Genomic DNA, 27,289 nt, shown 5'->3' with positions numbered 1-27,289 from the left:
AACGAAACCAAGAAAAGAAAAGAAATGCAAAGCACAATCTAATTCACTGCAAGAAAAATAGAAGTAAAGATGTAAAAATATAAATATACTTACAAACCTTAACCCACAGGATAGACTGGACTCAAGAGTGCTTTAAAAACAACAACAACAACAAAACAACCCTTTCCTCTAAATTTTATAATTATTTTTTATAACTGACATATTTACCATAGCATTGTGATTATTACAGTGGTAACTGCAGAGATCCTGAAAGTATCTTAGCCCTGAGCCTGAATGAAGAGTGGATGCCAGGGTTATGTCATTCCTACCTCTGACATATAGATTGGCAGGGGCAGAATAGCGTGTACCCGCACTGTTGGTTGCAACACATTCATATTTGCCTTGGTCAGATTCTTCACTCAGTTCAATTTGGAGGGCACCTGTATGAATATAAAATACATTGCCAAAGAAAAGGTCAGAAAAGGCTTTTTGTATCTATAACAGTACACGGCTTTACAATATGAAACGCTTGTATGCGAAGGTCCACTCAACGTCGGTTCATTTTCTTGCTAAGGTGCACAGACAGAAAATGATGCAATGAAAAAAACAGATTATTTTTTTCACATCATCAGTGCTAGCACAGGAAAACAACTGGCATTTAGCAAAACAAAACAAAAAAACCAAACCACCCTCTCTAAACAATACTCTTTCCTAAACCATTAAAATGAAGATGAGTGAGACTGCTTCAAGGAAGAATGGCTTTTAAATAAAACAAGGAGATTAAATAGTTGGGTCATTGTAGAGTTTTGATTTTTATTGCATTGTTCCAATCCAGTAACAAAAGTAGCACAAAAGGTCGTAGTCATAAAAAAGGCAGGACAGGTTTCAAGAATCTTCTGCTGAAGAAAGCCAAAAATGTGCAGCAAGAACAAAAAGGCTGCTTAAAGTGAAAAAAAAAGAAATCACATTAGTCAAGTTATAATTATCAAAATATTATTTTAAAGAAACAAAATTCCCTCAAGACATGCAGATTGATAAGAAAAGAAAGACAGTTTTCCACAATTTACAATGTTAAAGTACATTCGCTGAAAAACAAAGAGCAATTGAATTAGAAGACAAAAAAGTTAAAAAGCAAGGTCTGTGCCAACAAGGAAGATCCAACCAACCACTGCTGAGGACCATAGAAGGGCCCCTCCCAAGACACCCATTAAAATCCACAAGTGGGATTAGCAGTGTGGTGTCACAAAACCCAAGAAAAAAAATACAAAACAAGAATTACAAAAGAAGTAAATACTTTTGCTAGAGTATCAAAATCCAAACAATACCACATACCACCAAGAATAAATCATTAACCTTTCATTTCCAAAGCCTGTAGATTAGAAGATCCAAAAATCCAGAGATGAGATAACTCCAAGAAAAAGAAAACAACGACAAAAAAAAAAAAAAAAAAAAAAAAAACACAATAAAGAGGAAAAAAAAAAACGTTTCTTAATTCTTATAGAGGGAGACACATCATTTTCAACTTTATTAAGTTAAAAGAAAAAAAAAAAAGAATTGAAGAACAAAAAGAAAAACCTTGTATGAAAGATAAGACAAAAAGAAGATAGTCCATGTTGTCTTCTGCATGTCTGCTACTGTTCTCCAGACCACCTTGGCTTTGGTCCAGGACAAGAACAGCTAAGGAAGAAAAAAAATGATCTTTTTTGCTCCAGTTGGACAAAAAAAAAAAAAAAAAAAAAAAGAAGGAAAAACAAGAAAAAAAAAAAAGGAAGAAGAAAAAGAAGAAGAAGAAAAAGAAGAAGAAGAAGAAGAAAAAACAAAAAAAAAAACAAAAAAAAAAAAAGAGAGGGACAAATGGAACGCTGTGACTGGGCTATGGCCAGAAGACCTGGATATGCTTTCTTTGAAGCATATCACAAATCAAATTATATAGAGATTTATTTACTTATTTATTTAATGATCAAACAAAAAAGGGAAAGGATAAGGGAGTGTTCAGAAAGAAAGTTCACAATATGAGAGTCACTGATCATAACCAAACAGGACAAAGGAGAAAAAAAAAAAAAAGAAAAAAAAAAAGATGATGAGCATTTCTGTGTTTTTTTTTTTTTTTTTTTCCTTTAAAGGAAAAAAAAAAAAAAAAACAGGACAAAGATGAGACGGATGAAAGGACAGAAAGAATGAGTAAGATCATTCTGTGAACGTTAGTTCAGCACTCTTACCTCTTATTGGTGTACCACCTGGGTGGATAATATGAATGCAAATAAGATTAGAAAGAAGAAGCATTAGTACGAGAAGAAGGAGGCTAGGGCTTTGGAAGAAGAATCAAATTAGATTTACAGAATTAAATAAGGTCTTAAGAGAAACTTGAATTACTATACTGTTAAAACAGTATTAGATACTACTAAAGCATATTAGATACTACTATCAGGTTATAAAAGCAAGTTGCATCATACCACAAAGGGTGAAGACTACAATGGGTTTCATTGTCATTCTCAAAGTAGCCTATGAGTTCTTAGCTGTTTGGTTAAATAGGGTTAGAAATATATTGAATATGCCTCAAATACTTAAAGTAAAATTTACAATACTGTACTTATGACATAGTTTAGGAAAACCTTGGATATTCTATTTAAATATATATATATATATATAAAATCTATATATATATAAAAAGAGAGGACACACTGAAGATTATCTCAAAACAAACACTTTAATTTAGGTTGTATTATGGCATTTACTGTTCTACAGCTATGTGATACATGTGTACTGGTTCTTCTAGGTGTTTCTATAACTGATAAGACAACATTTCTGTGGAGGTGTGCGTGTGCGCCACTATAGGGATCTGGTGACTACACTGACTGTTAGTAAAATGCATGCCATGCATTTTAAGAATAATAATAGTAATCATAATATAATCATAATCATAATCATAATCATAATCATAATCATAATATTCTGAATATGGAAATTAGTGGGGGTGAAGTGCGCTTCAGAACTAAGCACTTACCAATAGATTCTGGAGATTTAAATACGGAGAGAAGAAAGACAGCATAAAAATATTATTATATTCCTTATAATTTGGTACAAAGTTTTCAGTTAAAACTTTATATACTAAATCATCTATGTCACATGTGAAAAAATAATTCTTAATTTACATTAACAGAAGGCTACTTTACACAGTTCTGCTGACAACAAGCAAAGAGTCAGTTAACAAGACGGTTTAACATCACAGGACAGGTCAAAAGCTGAGAATTCTGGGAAGACATGTGATTAAACAACTTAGATTCTACAATGATATCGACTACAACTGCCAAAGAAAAAAGCTCAATATATCCCAATTATATTATTTAGGGATAAGCTTTAAACTTTAGAAATTTAGAAGATTATTATTATTTTTTTTTTAATTTAAAGAGAACAAAATAATAAACTAGGGTGGGAGAAGAGTGAAAGGACTGCTGGGGGGGGTGAAAGGGGCAAAGAGAGAGAGCAGCATAAGCTGGATTCTACACCAAAAGCAGACTTCTGTAGATCCAGAAAATGTCGGATTCATAAAACTTCAGTGTGGGCGCACACTACTGTGGCTAAATGTGTAGGAAAAACGCTCAGCCAGTAAAAAACCTTCATTCCATAAGTTACCCGGTTTTTTTTTTTTTTGTTTTTTTTGTTTTTTTTTTTTAATTAGGTTTTCTTGTAAGGCATAGTTGTGCATGGGAAAAAGTACTGTGTTTAATGTATTTCTGAGAGGAAGGAAGATGTGTTCAAACTGGCTAATCTTTGGTGGATTCAAATGTGGAAAAGACAGTACAAAACACATTTTACATTTTAATTGAAGTGTCTAATGCAGGTTTTGATTTTGATGAATATAACCATTGGTACTCCTTGCAATTTCTGAATGAAGTCCAATGTTGAAATAAATTTATTAAAAAAAAAACAGAAAAAGGAAAGAAGAAAGAAAGAGGAGAAAATGGATCCATCAAGTACTGCAAAAAGCAGTAAAGAAAAAAATTATCAAAAAGTACAGTCACAGCAGTGAGCAATGTGGAGTAAACAGAAGCTGCAAAACACAGAGATAGACTCTAGAAAAGGCTATGACAACATCACAGACATGGACAACACACTCAATAACATAGAAAAGAGAAGAGGAAGATAAATTATTACCTATAAAAAAAGTAAAATAATAAGGAAGAGAAAGAAAAGAAAGAAAAGGTGAGAGAGAACAACTCTTCACATTAGTGGAAACAGTAACAAGACCCTACCTGATCGTAATTGCTTGATGCGGCCATTGTTGTTGCTTGTGTCAACAGGTAAGAAATCTTTGAACCAAGTTATTTCAGGATCAGGGTTGCCACTGGCTGCACATAACATGGTAGCTGTACGAGTTCGTTCGACCACCTTCAGCTGGGGACCCATATCAATGGTGGGGAAACCACGGGGAATTTGGTCCTCTGCAAAAATAATGTATAATGTAAAGGATTTCACATTAGCTATGTAGGAACTCAAGTCAGTCCCATCACCAGCCTAGCTATTGTGTAACCTTCCCCTGACTGCAAGAAATTGATGAAGAACAAAAACAACTCAGGCAATATATATATTTTTTAACTTACAGCGATCAAAATGTGGATGCAGAGTAGAAAGTTCGTAAATTAATGGCTACATTATACCCATAAAGTATATGTAATTGCCTTAGATCCTGTATGCAGTTCATAAACCAGATGTCCACAATGTTACTTTCTAGCACTAACATTCCTCTGATTATGAGAATCCTTATCATTTTATCTGAAATATTGAACTAGCATGCTTATGAGCAACAACAACAAAATCTTTTTTATATAAGACAAATACATAAGCAAGTGTGAAAAATCAGTGTGGGATTTGGCTGGGGTTTTAGAAGACCCAGATTAGCTCTTGTGCTTGTTGTAGTTTAACCTGGCAGGCAACTAAGCACTGCGCTACAGTTTGTTCACTCCTCTACAGAGTGAGACAGGGAAAGAATAAAAGAAAAAAAAAAAAAAAAAAAAAAAAAGGCAAAACTCATTTGTTGATATTAAGACAACTTAATAGGGTAGAGAAGGAAGAGAAATAATAATAATGATAGAATACAAAGTTTTTCTTGCTGACCAATGTCCTGCCAGCCTCTGAGTACTGTCAGTCCCCTTAGTACTCCTCAGCTTTATTTTTTTAATTAGGTCCAGCTGTTCCGGCTATCCTCCCAGCTCCTTGTACCTCCCCAGCCTGTTCACTGGCATAGCAGCATAAGAAACTGAAAATACCATGAATTTTCAGCAAGCACTAATTAACAACATCTAAAACATTAGTGTATTATCAATATTATTCTGATCCCAAATCTAAAACATAATACCATATTAACGATTACAAACTCCATACTTTTAAAGTAATTACTTATGTTCTGTTGGTCTTAACTTTTAATGACCTCTTTCTTAAGTTATGTAGATGTGAGATGGATGTCATTTTACTGCTATGGACAAATACTAGAGGATTAATGCATTGAAAGATTTCATAAGGCTGAGAAACTCTAAATATTGGAACTATATAAATAATAAAGTTAAACCGACAGGAAACATAATGATCATAAATGGATAGAATTGTTTCAGTCAAAGCACTCAAACATGATCCTAAATTCTTAGCCAATCAATAGTGAAATATTAAGAAAAACTGAACAAGAGCAATTAAACTCTTCAAGATGATAAGCCCTAGCATGTAATACTGGAAACACAGTGGAATCAGACTATCCTTTGGAAATTAGGTTAGAATAAGTAAAGTAATTTATTTTATTTGCATCATCGTCATCTTTTCTACCATTCAATATGCAAATATATGTTTATTGCAAAATAATTGTTATCATTTCAGTTTAAAGAGGACAGGCTTAAAAAAATAAATAAATAAATAAAAATCAAGGAATGAGGATCAGTACTAACTCTAAACCGCATATCTTATTTAATGTCTTGAATGGTGTCCATTGACCTACAATTGATTAAGGGATAAAATTAACTTAGAGAAACTGTACCATGTCAATTCCCTGCATGGAATCTGTAATTTTTTAAACAGTTTTATGAAAGTGTAGACTCTTTTCTGAAGAAATGTATAGGAAGCAAGTATATTCTACAATCTTTGTGGTCCCTGAGGTTTGATGTCACACACAGGTTCTTTAACTGCTTTCAACACAAATTAATATGGAAACTGCCATAGTCTAGTAAAAAACAATTCTCCCACAAATATTTATATAAATACATTGGACACAGAGGGGAACACAGTGACCAAGGATCAGGATAAGGCTGTGGTACTTAATGCCTTCTTTGCCTTAGTCTTTAATAAGAAGATTAGTTGTTCCCTGGGCATGCAGCCACTTTTGCTGGAAGATAGGTATGGGGAACAGAATAGGGCCAGCAAAATCCATGAGGTAATGGTTTTGGATCTGCTTCAAAAGCTGGACACAAGTTCATGGAGCCAGATGGACTGCACCCTGAAATTTGAGGGAGTTGGCAGATGTGGTTGCCAAGCCACTCTCAATCATCCTTCATTCCCCTAACTGGGGATCTCCCAGTACTAAAATTATCAAAAGGTACAAGGCAAATGTGACATCAAAAAGGGCTGGAAAGATGATCCTGGTAGCTACAGACCTATCAATCTCACATCACTGCCAGGGAAGGTTATGGACTGGATAACCTCAAGTGCTATCACAGATCAATTCAAGGTCAACCAGGAGATCAGGTCCAGTCAGCATGGTTTCATGCTTCTGCTTGACAAACTTGATACCATTCTATGACAAGGTGACCCACTTAGTGGATCTCTTTGAATAAGTGTTCTTCATTGAATTTTCATGAGAAACATCACAATATAGTGGACTCAAATAGCCGTAACTGTTATATTTTTGACAGTTGTGTCCAATCTGGTTTTTAGTATTTGGCAATAAAACCATACATTCAACATAAAATGGACTGAGAAAATAATGATATTTCTAATTTGAGTGCTGATCACAGAGGATTTAGTTTTTAAGATGTTATTTATTTATTTATTTATTTATTTATTTTTACTTTTATTTTTTTGTCTCTAAGAGTACTAGTGATTTGTAAAGACAAAACTGTCTTCACATTTTGATGATAGCAAGTTTGACAACTCATCAAACACATTGTGCAACAGTTCCGAGCAGTAAAGGTGTCAGTGTGGTCTACCTGGACTTCAGTAAAGCCTTTGACACTGTCCCCCACAACATCCTCATGGAGAAGCTGGCTGTGCATGGGTTGGATGGGCATGCACTCTGCTGGGTGAAACACTGGCTGGATGGCTGTGTCCAAAGACTTGTGGTCAAGGGAGTTAAACCCAGTTGGTGGCCAGTCACAAGTGGTGTCCCCCAGGGCTCGGTACAGGGGCCACTGCTGTTTAATATCTTCATTTCTTGATGGGAAGACTGAGTGCACTCAGTTCATAGTTGACACCAATCTGGGAGGGAGTGTTGATCTGCTGGAGGGGAGAAAGCCACTACAGAGGGATAGACTGCATCAATGGGCGAACATAAACTGTATGAGTTTCAATAGAGCCAAGTGTTGAGTCCTGCATTTGGGTCACAACAGCCCTAGACAACATTACAGGCTTAGGAAGGAGTGGCTGGAAAGCTGCTTGATGGAAAAGGACCTTGGTGTACTGATGGACAGTCAGCTGAATATGAGCCAGGAGTGTGCCCAGGTGGCCAAGAAGGCCAATGGCATCTTGGCTTGTATCAGGAATGCTATGGTGAGCAGGTCTAGGGAAGTCATCCTATGCCTGTACTTGGCACTGGTGAGGCCCCACCTTGAATACTGTGTTCAGCATTGGGAACCTCAATTCAGAAAAGACACTGAGGTGTTGGAGCAGATGCAAAGAAGGACAACAAAGCTTGTGAAGGGATTGGAGAATATGCCTTACAAGGAGTGACTGAAGGATCTGGAGCTGTTTTGTCTGAGGAAGAGGATGCTGAGGGAAGACCTTATTGCTCTCTTCAAATACCTAAATGGTGATTACAGCAGGTGCTAAGTTGGTCTCTTCTCACTGGTGACAGTGACAGGGCAAGGGGAAATGGCCTCAAGTTGCACCAGGTTTTGGCTAGACATCAGGAAAAACTTGTTTACAGAAAGGGTTGTTAAGCACCCTGTAGGTTCTCTGAGGAGGTGGCTGAGTCATCATCCCTGAAAACCAAAATCTGTTTGGATGTGGTGCTCAAGGACATGATTTAGTGGTGGGTTGTTTAGAGTTAAGGTAGTATGGTAAGGTTGAGGTTGGACTTGATGATTTTGAGAGTCTTTTCCAATCTCAGCAATTCTATGATTCTATGATTGTATAAGCTTACTTAAATTGTTAAACTCTTTACTAGCTATAGGATCTCTGCCCAAAGACAGCTGAGATTCAAATCTGCTTACAAACATGAAGCCTTTAGTTTGAAAGTAACAATATTTGACTTGAGAATTAGGACAACTATGTAAATAGGTTGTAATGATCTTTCATTTCCTTGGCTGAAATCGAAAGCTCTGAAATGCCTTCTGTGGATTTGCAAGTGTACAACACAGCTAATCTATCCTGAATACAAATAGGATGGAGTAGTAAAGAGCTTTATTTTCTTACTTTTAATAAGGGTAATTAAATTCTATCCATTCCCTGTATGCATAGGATCTCTTTGAATAAGTGTTCTTCATTGAATTTTCATGAGAAACATCACAATATAGTGGACTCAAATAGCCGTAACTGTTATATTTTTGACAGTTGTGTCCAATCTGGTTTTTAGTATTTGGCAATAAAACCATACATTCAACATAAAATGGACTGAGAAAATAATGATATTTCTAATTTGAGTGCTGATCACAGAGGATTTAGTTTTTAAGATGTTATTTATTTATTTATTTATTTATTATTTTTTATTTTTTGTCTCTAAGAGTACTAGTGATTTGTAAAGACAAAACTGTCTTCACATTTTGATGATAGCAAGTTTGACAACTCATCAAACACATTGTGCAACAGATCCGAGCAGTGTTTATTAAGGAACTGCCTCTAACTTTCTGTAGGAGAAAAATAACCATTAAAAATTTTTGGTACATTAGTAGGCCTATATACATAAGGTAGACAAGGTGAAAAGATTTTTTTTTTTTTTTTGCTGCTTATTAACATGCTGCCTGAGCTCTAAATTACACTATTTACCAATGTTTCATATTAATGTTCAGTACTAGTGAACTAGCTTTCAATGCACCAACAATTTAAATCAGACTTGACCTTCTCAAAGCCATTTGGTACTGTCAGTTTGAGAGGCCATTAAAGGGCAGATTTTTCTGTCCTTGTGGTTAGTGAATAGTACATATAACAGACATTTTGGTTAGGATGACAGACACAAAGATTTAGAAATAGAGTACACTCTTTGAATTTGTTAGATGCTGTAACAGCGTGAGTCCCAATTAAACACTGAGTTCCATTACTGATATTAAGAAAATACCTTAAGTCCTATGCTAGTATCACTTCCAAAAGAGCTCTTCAAAAGTTATTTGCTCCCAAATATTTGATCTGAACAACATCATAGGCAATTTCAAAGACTGGTTATTGTATGAACTCTTAAGAGATGATGATTTGAAGCTTTCTTGCCTTTTTAACAATCAACATCGTGATTTAACAAGAAAGAAATAATAAATTTCTCATATATAGAACATTAAAACAAAATTACTATGTTATTGATATTAAGTGCAAAAGTGAAGTACCCAAAACACAGTTTGTTGACATTAGATGTGGATTATGTTGTATAGAGGTAGAAGCAGCAAATTCCAAGACTGGATAGCCAATATGAAACATAAACGTTGAGTATTTTCTTCCACATTAGCTGTTTGCACTATAGACTGACCTGGAATTAACCTGCAGTTTAATCTGTGTAATTTGCCTTACTAAGATATATACTTAAATTATTTCATTGTGTCTCATAAAAAGAAACATGGCCCCATGTGAACCAATTATTCTTTTTGTGGAAATGGAAGGTTATTCTCCATTCTATTCAGGAAGAAAAAAATCTATTTCAAGATTCAATGATGGCTTTGCCACTGGCAAATTTTTGTCATTCTATAGCTCGTAGAATTAAAAAGGTACACATGGAGTATTCCCAGAATACGCTATAGATACTGAAGATAAACTGCTGCAATAAAGTTTATTATTTCAAAGAACAGTGTAAATAAAGCTTTTATATTCACTATTCCAGATGGCAGCAGCATATAATTTGCTCTGTTTTGACATCACGACCATATTATTCAAAATCATTCTTCCTACAACTTAACTGAAAGTGGGTCTGAAAACAGTAAAATCAAATAGAATGGAGGAGGGACTGAAATAAACATTTTGCAGCAGAGTTGGTACTTTCTACTATTACTAAAGAACTATGCAAATGAATAAATTAAAAAATAAAAACAAATTTATTAGTATACATAAAAGACTAAGTTGGATTGAAAAGATATAATAAATAAGAAAAATGTCAATTACTAAACATTCTTAGTGAAATATTTTACAAAATAAATTTTGCTGAAACAAAAATTATGAATCTAGAACTACTACTTCTCCAAGCGTTCTTTTTTCAAAGCTGTTGTAGACAGCTACTTTTACATAGTACTGCTCTAAATCAGTAAAATCAGGTAATGACTGCACTGCAATAATATAAATAGACAACAGTTTTGATTTATGTTACATTTGAAGCAATTATACTGTGCAGGAAAAGGAACAAGACACTAATAAGATGATCAGAAACTCACTAACAATGAGCTACTAGCTGCCCATACTATCCCATTAAAAAACTTCCATTTAAAAATACATTTTAAAATATTCTTCATCATTAAGATCCACAAACAACTTTTGATGGAAAAAAAAAAAAAAAAAAAAAAGTTCAGTAGGTCAAAGCAGTCACTCAGCAAACTGAGAAGTAATGTCTATCTAACAAAACATAGAGCCTGAATTATCATTTATATGAATATTGAACCAGGATTTTCACATTGAATTAAGTCACTTAACATTCATTGTTACTAGAATTTAGCCTTAAGGAAAATAAGTTCTCCATTTTAACAAATAAGTACACTGAAATCAGATATCTTCATAAGGATATGAAAATGGAAGAAGTATTTGTACCCTCTTTTATCAGTTCTCAAAGTCTGCAAAATTTAAGGTGTTAATAGCAAACATTTTCCCAAAGTGACCTGTCCCACTGATGGGAACAAGTCTTCTTTAATAATGAAATACCAACAGCCTAGAACCAACACTCAAAGAATCATCACTCGTTAAAACAAAACAAAACAAAATAAAAGAGCTTAAAAAAGGAGTTATTCTCACATTTGCACTGGGGCATTGTCACAGCTTACAGAACAATACATCATCTGAATATCATATGACCAAATCTGTCTGTGGCTGAGCTATCTGGATATCTGGAAAGTGAAATAAAAAAGGTTGTGTCCTAAAAAAATGCAGGGAATTGAAGAATGCCAAATGCCCGTTCTCTAGCATAAGGAGAGGATTCAGTCAGGATTATGGTAGTGAAACAAAGGCGGAGAATGTGAAGAGGTTTAAGCGCACAGTGTCCATACTTAGGAAAAGAAACATTAAATCTCTGAAGAAATACAACCTCCCATTTATTTACATATGCAAATGTCACAAGAATGAAATGAAACAATACATCTTGCACTGATAAATAAAAGGCAAGAGCGCTGCAAAAGAGAATGATAGGAATTTTCATGATTATAATTCCTAATTTGACGTCTAGTTTCCAGACAGGGTTAGGATTTAGATTACACTAAATTGGGGCTGGACTAGGGTTTGCCAAGAATGAGGATTGAGAAAACATGATTGCCCTGCCTAGGACATATTATCTGTGAATCTTTTTCCTCCATTTTAAAAATAAAATGAAAAGAACAACAAATACTGTGATGGCAGACTATGCCTTAAGCATTAATTTTTCAAACTACATTTTATGATGCAGTTAACTAATATCAGGTTCCTATGCACTCTAAAGCTCACTTCCAATGTTAGTAGCCGATATCTATGAATTGATTCAAAATACATACATCATTTTTTTAATCTTTTTTTTTTTCCCTTCTTTTTTATATAATTAATATTCTGTGTTAAATATTGATACCAATAAATACATTACGCTTTTACTAACAATTGTTTCATACTCATTCTTAAGTATAAAACAATAAATCATCAAAATAAAGACATTACATATCAATCTGAATTGAGAATAGGACACACGCATCTTTTGCTTGCTTCACTAAAAAGGATGAGAGAGTTAAAGTGCATGTTCTGGGAAAGGAATTGTCAGATCAGGGGGTGATACTATCTTTCTCCGTTCTCCTTTCTTCCTCCCATTTGCACTAGATGTGTAAAACCTAAAAGAATTATGCTGCTTCAGACAGTCAGATGACTTAAGCCATAGCCATTTTTGCTACTGATTTTACATAGCTTACAGATATGTTGTTTCTTCTATACTGTAATTTTACTTAATGATTTTTAATGCAGTCTACATGCTCCACATCTGAAGCTGGCAAGTATAAATGATACTAACTGCACTAATTTCGCAGCTGTAAGATTTAGGGACCTCACAATGGAACTTCTAGGAGAAACCATCATCTGTGCTTAGAGCTGTTTTCATATGAGAATAATATTGTAATACTACATATTTCTGTGCTATATAAATAATACTATATATTATAGTACAGACGTATATACTATATATATCTTAAAAATAATGCATATTTTATTAAGAAATAATAAATATACAAATAATACTGTATATTATAAAAGCAATAATCTCTCTGGGTCTCAGGAAAAATTTAAATAGTATTTTTTACAATACCTTTCTGTCCAGTATCTTCCTGGACAAAATGTCCAGTGCACAGCTAGACAAACAAGTAATACAATGAGTAAATAACTGTCTGATTGGCTCGAAGATTTATAGTAAATGGGATTTCATTACTGGTAGCCAACTACTAGTATGGCTTCACCAGGGATCGAATTCTCTTCAGTGTTTTTACAAATGACCTACATGAAAGACTTGAATACACAGTAAGTTTGCAAGTGATACTAAATAAGAGGAGTTGTTTGTATCTTGAGGATAGAGAGGACTTACAGAGAGATATTGACAAATGGAAGGCCTGGGCAGTCACCAACCACATGGAGTTTAACAAGGGAAGTGCTAGATTCTACATCCCAGATGGGGTATTCCTGGATATATGTACTGACTATGGAACATAAAGCTAGAAAGCATATCCACAGAAAGTGATATGGTGGTTCAGGCTGATGGCAAGTTGAGCATGAATTAGCAGTCTGTCCTGGCAGCCAAAAGGGCCAACTGTACACCACACTGCATCAATCCCAGCTATTATTTAATAGCTACAGGTAGCTATTAAAGGGGAGGGATTGTCCTAATCTGCATTTGTCTGGTTTGCCTCCCCTTGAGCACTTTGTGCTGTTCAGGGCACACAACATAAGAAGGACATCAGAGCATGAAGGTTTGTCAGGGTTCACGGCTGGATATCAGGAAAATGTTCTTCTCCATACTGGAATAGGCTACACCAGAGCAGCAATCACAGCACTAAGCTGCTGGAGTTCAAGAAGCATTTGGACAATTCTCTCAGGGTTTGAAATTCAGGTGGTGCTGCGTGGATATTCTTGGATATTCTTGGAATATTCTACGGTTCCATTCTATGATTTTATTTCCTACATTTCTAGATTAATTTCAGAGATAACATTTAGAAAAAGAAGGATTTTTGTAAGTGGAGAGAAAGGTGTCCCAGAATGCCTGAAGTTTGGTCCTTTAGAAAAAAAGAAAGAAGGAATAATGCTGAAGGAATTTTATCCTTCAGGATTTGCAAGATCCTGTGGTCAGTAAACAGAACAGTTTGTCTGTGAATTAAACAGTATACAATTCAAGCTGGAGACTATTCTTTCCAAATTTTATTGTGGTGTATAACACACCAGTGTACCCAGACAGGTGTGTCAATTTGGATGTTACATCAGTATTTCAATAAAGAGCAAACATGAGCAACAAACAATAAAAGTGTTATTACTGTTGAAAAGGATGAGAAAAAAAGAGATATATCTTTAGAACAGACCATGAGCACTGAAGAGTTATTTGAAGAGGATATCCCTTAAAATCTATTACTGGGCATAAAAATAAATAAATAAATGAATAAATGAATGAATGAATGAATGAATGAATGAATAAATAAATAAATAAATAAATAAATGGTGCTTGTTCAAGCTACTCACAGTTTTTCTATATTTAGTACAGAACCTACACAAATTTTCAGTGGGAGACTGAAAAGAACTTCTTTTGTGGGTGGATGGTGAAGTCCTTCCCTGATGACCTATCTGTGGAGGCTGTGGGTGTGCCTTATGCCTCACTTCTCATCTTTCTGAGTATGAAGAAAGGCTCTGCTAACAGGAGATGATAGGCTCAGAAGAAAGGGAAAGTGTGCACATGAATTTCCTTTTGACTTGGCATGAGATTTGCCAAGTTCAGTGTTAACTCTAAAAAAGACAATAACATGATTTGTGAATGGCAATGTAAAATTATAGTTATTAAAATCTACAGTTAGAGTGAGCATCTCCAAATCATGCTTGACAAATATCACCAAGATGTCTTTTGTGAATGTTTGCTTAATATTACATCAATTTAAAGTAGAGTATAAGTAAGCTTTTCTTTCAATATAGTTATCTTTCAACATAATTTTATCACCAATTTTCATCTACATAGGTGAAGTAAAGGAGGTGTAGAGAGCCAGTTCCCGCTCTTAAACACCTAAGCTTAGCTTAGCATTATGTGTGTTAATTAAATAAAAAATCAGTGTAAGCACAAGGAAAACTGTGCCAAATCCATGTGGACATGCTTGACACATGGTAAGTTGTATGAAGGAGGTGAAGAGGAAGAAAACATGATGCCTAAATACAAAGATGAGAATCTGTCAGTGAGTGACACTATTCCATAGAGGCAACACAAACACTTGACTGAGAGTATTAGGGCTGTGTCTCATTTCAGCAATGGAACTGTTTCTCTTTTGATTTATTAGCAATAACAGCTGTCATCCCTTTTTAAAATAAAATACAAAACTCATTCCTTTTACAGAACAGGATTGAAACTAATTTTCCTGCAGGATGAGGAGGCATGAAGAGGAGAGGCATCCATACAGAGGAAGGCATGTATACAACCTTTTGAAGTAATGGAAGACGTATCACATGTTAAACTATCAGAGAAATAATTTCTGCAGCTAAATAAATATACAGCAATAAATCCTATGACTACATATCATCATTTTAGCATTTTATTGTACTTTGGGAAGACTTAAAAAAATCAATGTGTGCATCCTTTGGCTCTTATTTTATTAATTTCATTAACTGAATCTATTAAAGTGTACTGCTTTGAAAAAGGACTATAACACAATCTGTTTTGAGTACTAGCTACAAAAGTAATAGACGTGGTGATTTTAAAAAGCAGTGACAATTGGATTTGAATTTTGAGTAATCTGTTGCTCATTCAACACAAGAAGAAAATATCTTACATAAAGTATTTTACTTACATAATATAAAGGTATATAGATAAATCTTGTGTGTATGAATGCATCTTTGCTCTACATACTGCACTCCCAGGGGAAAAAAATAATAATAATCTGTCTGAGCTATTTAAGCTGATGCATTAAATTTTTATTGAGGACAATGATTTTTAACCTTTAGTACGAAACAGCTGTGCCTAAATATTATTACAGTAACTGATCATGGGCCTGTAATGAACAAGACCATAAACTTCCTTATCCACAGAGACCCACCTTAACATCTTTTTTTGCAGTCGGAAACCACAAAAAAGCTACCGTGAAAGAGCACCATTAAGAGCTTTGAGGAAAACATTCTATTGAATTTTGAGTTTAAAAATCCCTATCATTTTACAGAGCAAGAGAAAATCATTTGTCAATATTTTCAGTTTTTTCCTTTGCAGTCCCTGCTAGTCTTTCCCCAAGGACCTTCTTCCCCCTTTGAGAGAGTTAGAAGCCACCTAGTGTCTATAAGCCTGATGCTATGCATGCCATTTGTTGTCAAAAAAAAAAAAAAAAAAAAAAAAAAAAAAAAAAAAAATCCAAGTTTCTGATAGTGTCACCAGCTGTGAAGCCAAGTTCTTATAGATTGGATCCCTCTGTTTCTTTCAGTGTCCTTGCCTACTACAGGGAGCAGAGAAGAGAAGATGACCTGTGCCCTCAATTCCTTCAGCAGACATTCCACAGCTCTGAAGCCACTTTTGTTGGCATTTAAACTACGCATTGCTGCTTCATAACCCCCCATGTGGAAAAGCAGTAATGTGTAAAGATCAATTCTTAAGGCCTAGACAAGTAGCTGTTTTATTCAAGCATAACTGAAAACTAGTTACTAGAAGACCAACAGGAAAGAATCAAAAGAAATTTTCGAGTTGATACTTAGGCATTGAGGACTCACTAACATGCACATATGTAAAGAAGTGTCATGAGATTTTATCATCAATTATTAGTAACTTTTTTTTTTTTTATACCTCACAATAGTACACCTAGACAAATGGCGCTGAGCTTCTAGCACATACTAAAGTATCTGTCGGCTTTATCATTAGCGAAATGGGGTGATTAGCTATTCACTTCAGCAGCTATATATTAGTTGGGCTATCTTTGTTACTGAGAGGTAATAAGCTTGAAAGTTCACAGCTGAAATTTTTGGAAAAATAAACAAAAATAAACTTTCTCAGTCAGAATGAGGTGTTAGTTTAATAATTTTTACAGTAATACACACAGTGCTTCTATTCTTCTCATGGTGTACATACAATGCTAATATAGTAGGAGTTACAGGACTGCATCAAAAGAATAAATGTTATAAAGCCTAGAATAATAATAATTTTAACACATGAAAACAGCACTGCAGTTGTTCCTAAAAACACATTAAGAAACTTTAATGCTCTATAAATTGAAAAAAAGCCTGTACTACTAATAATAATTCAGTTAGAACTAAAATGTTCATTTTATATTGATTTTATTTTACTATGCTCTTAGTATTCTAAGTGATTTCTGTTGTTCCACCTGTGCATAAATTTATTACCATAAGTTTCTGTTTTATCCTTCAAGAATTTTCTCCACAGTAGTGCAACCACTCATTTTTATGACAGAAGCTTTCTTCTATAAGATTCTTAGAAGATATTTATCTGAGTTTTATGCTTTGGTCTTCCTGATATTTTTACTCTGGAGATAACTACCTTTTAGAGTATTTTTTCTTTCTTCCTTTTCCCGCAATTTGCTTTCAGCAGTGGAGCCTTTCAGTCAGTGTTTAGTCTTCTGTTCAGAACTGTCTCTCTGGAGAGTTACAAACACTTGTCAATCTCCCAAAAGCAAAAATGGGAATTTTAAATATTATTTTGTGTCAGCTGCAAAATAAACTCATTATCCCTCTTCTGTTGGTCTATAAACATTTATCTTGAACTTGCTGCTGCTTTCAACTTTAATTATCAGACTAGACCTCTGGTGGCTCCAAAGTTTTTTAGCTTCTAAAGGCTACCATGCCAGGGCAGTACACTTTCCATTCAAGTATATGATGCTAGTACATACCTTTTAATAGCGTAGTGCAGAGAAGGGCTTACTAAGAGCATGTGTACTGTCTGTGCCTAGTATCAGGGGAACAGGAGATTCACGACAATTTTACTGAGGATTATGAAGTTCTTTTGAGGACTGAACCCTTTCATTGCCATGATGACAGCTCTCTCAGTTATGGTGTGACTATAAATGTCAGCCAAACTCCCTATTTACAGCAGTGAATACTAAATTTGGTTATTAGAACCAAAAGCCTTTCTGTAAAGTGTTCTTCATGTGCATTATGTGTGAGGCATATAAATTCTCTTACTATATGTCAGGAAAAATAGATAATAGTGTGCAAACTTGCTGTAAAGTAGACAGTAAAATATTGTGAATAGAAATGTTAGAAGAATTAGAAACATGCACTCTGAGTAAAGAGTAATAATAACGCAACATCTGCAATATGACTATGCATGCAAGATACTTGTGCTCAAACTCAAACTACCCTAATGATGACATCTGCATGCAAACTCAAAAATTTAAATGTGTGAGGATACATGAGGCATTTAAAACTGAAAAACAAGTTTTTCTGAACTGAATGTAATATAAGCATAATCATTTCACAGATATCAAGTCATTTCATGCTTCCCAAATTGAGTACAAATGTACTTTACTGTGTTTGGTTTTTTTTTTTTTTTTTTTTTTTTCCCTACTTTTTTTAAAGAAACTCTAGGAAGTAATAAAACATGAAGAGCAATAGCTGGGTTCTACTTATTTGTACTAATGTATACCAAATATTAAGCAGACAGACTTCATTTTGGTGTAAATGATGATAATATAGACACAGAATTTTAAAATTCTTAAGTCTCATTCTAGGATTTCTATAATTATTTCTTAATTTGCCTCATGTTCACTCCATATTAGTATTACATCTTGGGGGAAATGTAAAACATCATAAAATATAGAAAAAAAGTTGCTTGGATATATTTCAGCACAGACTATTCTTTGTGAATTTAAAACTCAGAAATGAACATAAGGAGATGTCTAAATAAAACTATAGAATCCTATAGAATTTGCAAGGAGTACTGTAGGCTGCTACAGGACTGTTTTAAAGACATCTAGAAACATCTATAAGCAATTACTAATTTAATAAACAAATAGCTGATAATGAACCAAGCCTGAGATGTTTAAAAATTTGGTTGATTAAATTCTGTTGAACAAATATAGAATTTGTATCAGTTCTTGTACAGCAAAATGCATTCAGAATCTAGCAAATAGTTCTGCAGCTCATTTTCATAGTAAACTAGTCTATCAAAATTGAAAACAAACAAACAATCAAACAAACAAACATGTTCTCTCTTTAATTATTGTTAATAATCATGAAATAAATGTGTTCTATCCAGGTTTTTTCTCTCAAATCATGAAATCAGTACCTGCAGTAATTCCTCTTATTCAAAACAGCAAGGGAATCAGAGCTGAAGCATCTCACTTTCTACCAAGATACAGAAGCCAACCTATAAATCATTGCAATTGAGAAGTAAACACTCAAATTTGTCGTGCTTCCTGTGAGATTCAAGATTCATGTTGTTCATCTTCTTAAAATCATCAACTGTTCTTGCTAATTAACTCTGTTGGACACCACGTTAAAATCAGGAAATGTCATCAATAGGACTTTCATTTCCTAGATATTTCAGAAAATGTGTTTCAGGAGCTCACACTGTCAAGTTTACTACAAGCTTTGTGACATGGATATTCTAGGGGTAACAATTCCAGCTGATTCCCAGAAGAATTTATAACAGAAATTCAGTTTGTTGTACCCAATTTCAACTCATCACTGAAGTGAGGAACATTTATGCTGCGGTCTGTCTAGACTAACCACTATTTGCATTCCTGCCAGGTGAAAGAAAGACACTTCTATTGGTGAAGGATATGGATTTTACAGACTAACTGTAAAATGCTTAACCAGATCAATTTTTTTTGCTTAACACATTTCTATATTCTCCAGAATAGCATTCTTGCTTTAGAAGGTATTTCTTTAAATATTTTATGAATTGAAGATCTAAGGCCTCTAAAGGTCAGGTTTTCAGCTTTAATACTGAAAGTCTTGTTGTGATTTATGTCAATATAATTTTTTTTCTCTCCACACAATGAGTAAAATAAAACATATTCCAAGAAAGGCTCTCTACCAAACACCAAGGCTGTGTTTCTACATCTTCTGGAAGCAAACTAAACCAAGACAAAGCAAAAAAATCCTAAGTTATGCAGACTTTGAAAGCAATTGTAATTTTACTAGTGGACTAGTTCCTTTTATACATTATGCCGTACAATGTAAAACTAAATAGGAAATATATCTCCAGTATTATAATATCAGAATTTTTCAAATATATTGAAATTGTTGACAACTTCTGTGCAATGATCAGACTGCACAGATTTTACAGTCATAATTCAGCAAATTTAACCTCTTTGATCATATATTTACTAGAAACTTATTTTCATCTCCAATTATTGATATCATTCTTTCTCTATAGATTCTTTATACGGCTTTGTGAATTTGCCCAGAATCAATGCATTTCAGTGTATGATTACTTTCAAGCACATTCTGATTTCAAACTTACCATGGTTCAAGCTGATATCAGCACTCAAAATAGTTCATCCTAATTTTTAAGCTTGAAAATGCTATGAAATCTAACTGTATACTGTATTTTACAATCAACTCCTTTAAGAGATCATGAGATATTCTCAGGCTCACTGGCTACAGTGAAAGATAAAATACAGAGAAAATGAATGTTTCAAATGAAAGACTACAATTAAATCAGAATGCCTTGTCAACTGCAATGAAAATAAAGTATTTTGTTATTCACAGTGTAAAACACATAAAAGCTCTATCTATGCCCAGATTGACCCTATGCTTAATTACATATTCACATAAAAATTTTAACAAACTAATTTTCACGTGTGAGATTTTGTACTACTCGATTGCATTTTGTACTGAGTGCGTGAAAGATATTTGCTTTGTAGATTCTGAAAATAACATATTAAAGTAGAAGATGCTCTGAAAATATACAGCAGGAATGCAGCAGGATTCCTTTTTAACCATGGGTGATCTGAAAAAAAAACCAACTTTAATATACATACATATATATATAAAATCTTTATATGCATTATGATCTTCAAATATTTAATAAAAGTAATAGTGAAAAAAAGTACAGATTTTCTAGCAGAAAAGAAAGGGCCAACGGATTTTCAGCTAAATCAAAAATCATCAGGTCACAAAGTATATTTACATTTATACACATGTTTAAAGTTCATTATGAATTTAATTTCTCAGTTTCTGGATTTACTTACTTTTATGTTCAGTTGTTGGTATTATTTTGGCTTTCTGTTATTAGTATTCCAATAACAACAGGATCAACTCAGTAATGGGTAGAAGCAAGAAACAACTTATTACATCAATTCTGATGATATACTTTCTGGGCCATGGGACAGAATGTTTATGCGCAGTGAGTATTTTAGATTGGTAGATAATAGACACATTTTCTCTAGTAGCTTTTGTCTGTTCTATTGTAAAGTCTTTCTTGCAAGTAGAGTGTCATTTTATGAGCATGTAGAGTGTAAGGCATGTTAGTGATTCAATCTTTACTGGAAACATAGAAAGCTATTGTAATACAACTATAATATTTCTTGATTGAGATAATGAATAAATATATGACAGCTGATGAAATCATATTCTTCTCCTCAGGGTTTTTGAATCCACTACTTTGTACGTTTTTAGAAAACCTTACTGCTGTTTGTGACAATGGAACATTTTCATTCATTCCACAGTGGAGAAAAGGCAGAATAATGACTAAATATATAATAAGAAAATAGTGAGAATAGCTCTTTTTTTTTGGTAAATAAATTACTTTGAGCTATCAAATGCCCCAAAGTAAATGGACATCTGCAACATTTTTCAGTCAGCTATTAGTGTTCAGAAATAAAGTCACGCACTTCCTTAGACAAAAGCTTAGTAGAATGACCCAAACAGCTGATTCATTAGATTCAAGACTTCATTCACATTGCTATGAAAACTATTTAAGTTTACCTTTCAAACAGAGATATGAGAATCTGACACAATTTAAAAGGCTATTTCTGGGCTGTCAGTCAGAACAGACAAGAGATGAACGTTTATTTGCAAGTTATTGGGAACTTGTCAAATGTAGACACATAAATTAGCTGTTATTGTACTCCCTGAAATTCAGACTATAGATACTTAAAAAAAAAAAAAAAAAAAAAAAAAAAGGGAAAGCAACTGCAAACATAAGGACACCACTGATCAGGTAGTAGGTCATAACAGATTTTTATTTTATTTTTTCTTAAAATATGTTATTGACAAAATGTGGATTAAGCAATTTTATTTTTAAGTTTATTGAACATAACTAAGAGAGTTTGCATAGAAGTTACTATCTTAATTCCTTTGCCATTAAGGTTCTAGCTACAATAGAAACATTCAGCAGTAACTGGAGGAAAGTGTGAATGAACCTGTGAAATGCAACGTCATATCTTGTGGTTCTATGCTCTTTCAAAAAAGTTGACTTGAATTCCAAGAAACAGACCTCTGGAAAGGCTAGACAGAGTAAGTGAAGCATAAAAACTGATAGTGGACTACCAGCTAAACTAAGCTAGTACACATTCTATTTAGGAAAAAAAAAAAAAAAAAAAAAAAAAGGTAGTTATCAAACAATCTAGGGAAGTGTTTTTCTCTCACCCTGCCAGTTCAGTCAGATTCCATCAATACTTCTGTGACAGAGTATTAGTTTTGTAATTTGTCTCTAGGTGTATAGGAGATGGACATGTATCTTTATTGAAGCAGAGTTTTTATTAAAGTCCTCATAAGATCTGTTTGAAAATGAATGCAAGATCAGGTCCTAGGTGAGAAGTCTGAACAGACACTTGAAAGAAGACAAGGCATTTAAGCTAGTCTGATATGTCTTTGAATCAGTATCTGACTCATTGTAAAATCTTAGAGATTAATTTTCTTAGTCTCTCCACCTGGAAATGTGTATTATTGTCTAAAGTCATTTTACAAAGATACAATGCTAGTCACAAGATGTCATCTCCAGGGATCAGTAATGGAGTCTACGCTCCTTAATATCTTTACTGTTGACCTGGATGAAGGCACTGAGTGCACCCTCAGTAAGTCTGTAGATGATAGAGGGATTTGAATAGGTTGTATCAAAAGACTGAAGACAATGAGAAGAAGTTCAACAAGACCAAGCGCTGAGTCCTGCCACAACAACCCCAGGCAATGCTACAGCCTTGGTGCACAGGCTGGAAGACTGTACAGAAGAAATGGACTTGGTATTGGCAGTGCTCTGCAGAACAAAAACCAGCAGTGAGCCCAGGTGTCCGAGAAGGCCAATGACATCCTGGCTTGTATCAAAATCCAGAAGGAGCAGGGAAGTAATCACTCCTCTGCACTGAGCCCTGGTGAGGCCACATCTTGAGTACTGTGATCAGTTTTCGTCCCCTCACTGAATGTCAAGAAAGACACTGAAACCCTGAAACATGTCCAGAGAACAGCGATGAAGCTGGTGATTTGTCACCAGTTTTATGAGGAACAGCTAAGGGAACTGGGATTGTGTATTCTGGATAAGAGAAGGCTTAAAGGAGATTATATTCCTCTCTACAACTGTCAGAAAAGTTTTTGTGTCAGGGTTGGGGTTGGGCTCTTCTCCTGCATAACTGGAGATAAAACTAGAGAGGATGGCTTCAAGTTGTACCAGAGGAGGTTCAGGTTGGATATTAGACAGAATTTCTTCTCTGAAAGAGTGGTCAGGTGCTGGAACAGCCTGCTCATGTAGGTGGTTGAGTAAACCTTCACTGGAGGTGTTTAAGAAACATGTAGATGTGTTACTAAGGGAAATGGTTTAGTGGGGAAATATTGGTAGTATGTGGATAGTTGACCATCTTGGAGGTCTTTTCCAATATTTGTGAAACTATAATTCTATGAATATGGAATATTGCACTTAATATATAATCAACAACTGTATTTACTCTAAGCATGTGAAAAATACTAGTGAAAGACACCACAAAAGATATCTCAAAAATTAGAAGTCAAGTATAATAAAATTTCATTCTCATTCACAGGTGCTTAGTCATAGTAAATAAGTAGAATAGCATGGAATGGTTTAAGGAAACAAAACAATCTGATGAAGACCACCTGCCAGATTTATCCCTGGATTTTCTGGGGGTTAATCCATAGGTCATACCGAAATATTTTAATAAAGATTCCTAATCTATTAAAACTACGATCTCTTTGGCTTTCTTTAAGAAATGGTTGTCATGCATAATGCTTCTTTCACAGTTATCCCAGTAATCCTGGCACATAGTACTTTACGAGAACTTCTTTGCCCATGACAAAACAGGCTAACAAAAACAAAACAAATACAAAAACAAAACCATGCTGTATTTCTCCACAGTAATTGATGCTACCTGCAGCTTAATAAATATTTTAGTGCTTGTTTTCAAATTAATGGAAGGAAATCATCACTTACCTGGCTACTGAACTAGTACAATTGCTTAGTAACATTCACTCGAGTTTCATCATAAATTTTTAGCATACCATCACGAATTAAGACTCATGTGATTACTTCTAAAGTAACTGAATATGAAAGGAAACATACATAATTTTTTTGACCAGCAATGAAATCTAACTTGGATTTTTTTTTCCTGCTAATTTCCTAAGCATGATTATACCTTTTCCTGTGGGAGAAAACATGGTAGTAAGAAAACTCAATTGGAAAGCTAAAATTTCACTAACAAATTAGTTTAACTGATGAGTTTCTCACATGTAAACTCTCTTAACAGTGAAAGTACAGCAGCAGGAACATCTCAGATCTGGCAGTCCCCCTGGTCAGCAGATCAGCAGTTGAAAAGTAGGAGTCTTTTTCATATCTTCTAGTTTTCACAGGATCCACGTTATTAATGGATCTTTTATGCCTCTCTACCTCTTTATCAGTAACACAGAGCCCCAAGTCAGAAACTGCAAAAAGGTGCAAATCCTATGAAGTGAGGGATGGCCTGGTCAACTTTAGATCTTCTCAGAGTTTTAAGTAGGAAAATGTATTAGAGATGTCAACAGTCTACTTGGAGTTCTTGCAAAGGAAGGCAGTGATGGAACAACTCTTTTGCATTATCCAGGTTCTCACTTAAGCGAAAAGTCCATTAAGGTCTTATCACAAACTGTTCCAACTCCAACTCCAAGTAGATAAGGACTTTTGTGTTTGCTCCTACTAAGACTGTTTCAGAACAATAGGTCCTAAGTTTCCTCTTTTCTTTTTTCTTTTTTTTCTTTTTCCAGTTTGTATTTACTCTGGGACAGTGCAGGAAAGTTCTTTCCTGCCTTATTCATTTAGTCAATATGATTTCAAGTGAAAATTCTCCTAGAAACTTCACTACATACAGCAGCAGAATGTGAATCTGTAATGAAGTTAACTTAGATGAGTTGTAGGTGGACAAATAATTTTTAAAAAATGAGTTTATATTTGTCTATAAGGATATTATTGTGCAGGACCATAATACATTCAAGTTAGCACTTCTGTGTCACGTATTCTAACAAGACATACAATTTTGTTGTACTGAAAAGCAGCATTCTGCTAGTTAATTTGAGTTACAAAACAAATAGAAGTGACTGCAGCTAAAAGTATGGTTTAAATATTTCAGTTCTAGAACTAAACACAAATTAATTGATAGAATCAGAATAACATTTTAACAACAACAACAAAAGCTTTCAACAGGAAAGAATGAAACAGTTAAATAAATGGATACTATGTCTATAGTATGCTGCAAAATCTAAGGTATGGCTATAAATACATTAAGAAGAGGTAGATTTTATTAATAAAAGAAACAAATTACACTACTTTATTTTACCAATAATAAACATAAGGGAAAGTTCTTCAGTTCACTTCAGAGCAACTGTTATTTTTCAAATCTCTTTTCACCATTTCTATGGTAGGCTTTTTCCTTTTAACTCAGCACTGTAGTGAAATCAATACAAATCTTCTCTTAACATATCTGTATGTGACCTGTGTTTGTTTTAAGCTGTATTGTTCATAATGGTGATCGATGGGTAATGCTATTCCTCTTTGTCCACACAAAGAACAGAGCATAAAAAGTGCATATTTTTTATGCCCAAGGTCAGGAGAAAATTAATGGGTAAGAGCTAGATAAAATGGAGTTCAAGCTGAATGGGCTGAGTGCTCTCTACAGGGTACATCCAAGGCAGGCAGTACCAAGCCCATTATACTCAAACGCTCTTGAAGCATTTCAGAAATGAAATTGTCTCCACAGGCTAATGCATAAAGTTATGAATCTTTAAATTTTCTGTTTCACAGATAGCCTAAAGATATTGAGCAATTTGTCCTATTCAGGATTTTATTTAGCATATTCCATTTATCAATCTCTACCTTAAGCTACAAACCTATTTGGTGTTTATGACCAAAGTTGTTCAAGCTACATTTATTTGTCATCAGTAAACTTTACTTCACAGACCTCACTGCTCATTCTTGTAGAAGTTTTCTGTCAAGGTACCATGCCAACAGATTAAAATTAAGAAATAATAATATAAACTTGGAGTTTTTTTTTTTTTTTTTTTTTTTTTTTTTTTAATCAGAAATATAAAGTAAAATATTTTCATTTAAATTTCAAGGAAACAAAAATGGAAAAGCAATGAAAACTGTTAAACTCTGTTAGAGTATAAATCACATATCTTTCTAAGCATTTCTTTCTTTACTCTAGTGAATTCTTCTAAATTCTATGTCAAAAAACTTGCCTTGATGTCTGAAAAGCAAACAACAAATAGAGTATGCATTCACCCAAATGAAGACTTGGAAAGTTGCTGGGTAGAATGGCATGATAAAGGTTCTGCAAAATGTAATTCAGGTGTTGAAGGGATAAAATAGTAATATTGTGCGAATTTAATTAGAGATACTATTTGAGAGTTCTATATGAACGTTTCATTGTTCATTCCCTAAAGTTTAAGAGAAAACAAAACAAAAGCTGAGCACAGATTAGAGCAAAAATATAAATAGTGGCCACACAGTCCCATTAATTTTAAAGAATTTCTTGTAAAAAAAAACGAAGTAAAAATTCAGCACTGATCATGAGATTATTTAACAGATAATTCTCAAAGAAACTGAGGAAAACAAACCACTATTTCCACCAAACACAGGTTTGGAGTCTATGTTTTGTATGCTTTTCTAAGACAAACTGATTGTCAAATCTAATAAAAAGAACTGATGAGTTACCTGAATCTTAGTCTTGACATTCTGGATTATTCCTGAATTTCACAAAACTGAACAATCTGAATGTCAAAACAGCATAATCATAGAATAGGCTGTGTTGAAAATGACCTTAATGATAACCTAGTTACAACTCCCTTGCTATGTGCAGGGTTGTCAACCACTAGAACAGCCTGCCCAGAGACACATCCAGCCAGGCCTTGGATGCCTCCAGGGATGGGGCTTTCACAACTTCTTTGGGCAACTTGTTGCAGAGTGTCACCGCACTGTGTGAAAAACTTCTTCCTAATATCCAATCTAAACTTCCCCCATCCCAGTTTTAAACCATTCCTCCTTGGCCTATCACTATACACTCTCATAAACATTCATTCCCTCTCCTGTTTATACTCTCCCTGCAAGTATTGGAAGGCCAAAATGAAGTCTCTCCTGAGCCTTCTCTTTCCCAAACTAAACAAGCCCAGT

General features: G+C 34.2%; 1 protein-coding gene across 6 annotated transcripts in view; it reads right to left on the bottom strand.

Moving 5' to 3' along the window:
* PTPRD (protein tyrosine phosphatase receptor type D) overlaps positions 1-27,289 on the bottom strand; it is a 353,935-nt gene that overhangs the window by 142,939 nt on the left and 183,707 nt on the right. For 5 of the 6 annotated variants that reach the window (XM_090132658.1, XM_090132659.1, XM_090132660.1 and 2 more), the window contains exons 5-6: positions 4,233-4,421; positions 309-419 (exon numbers count right to left, since the gene is read on the bottom strand). In XM_090132658.1, the coding sequence (XP_089988784.1) occupies positions 309-419; positions 4,233-4,421 (300 nt within the window). Of the gene's footprint in view, positions 1-308; positions 420-2,198; positions 2,217-4,232; positions 4,422-27,289 lie in introns of all 6 variants that reach the window. The other variant, XM_090132663.1, reaches the window with a different exon arrangement.

This window comes from Phasianus colchicus, chromosome Z (genome assembly GCF_987193195.1).
Source record: "Phasianus colchicus chromosome Z, bPhaCol1.hap1.1, whole genome shotgun sequence".
Classification (NCBI taxonomy): Eukaryota; Metazoa; Chordata; class Aves; order Galliformes; family Phasianidae; genus Phasianus; species Phasianus colchicus.
This window is presented reverse-complemented; position numbering and strand designations above follow the sequence as displayed.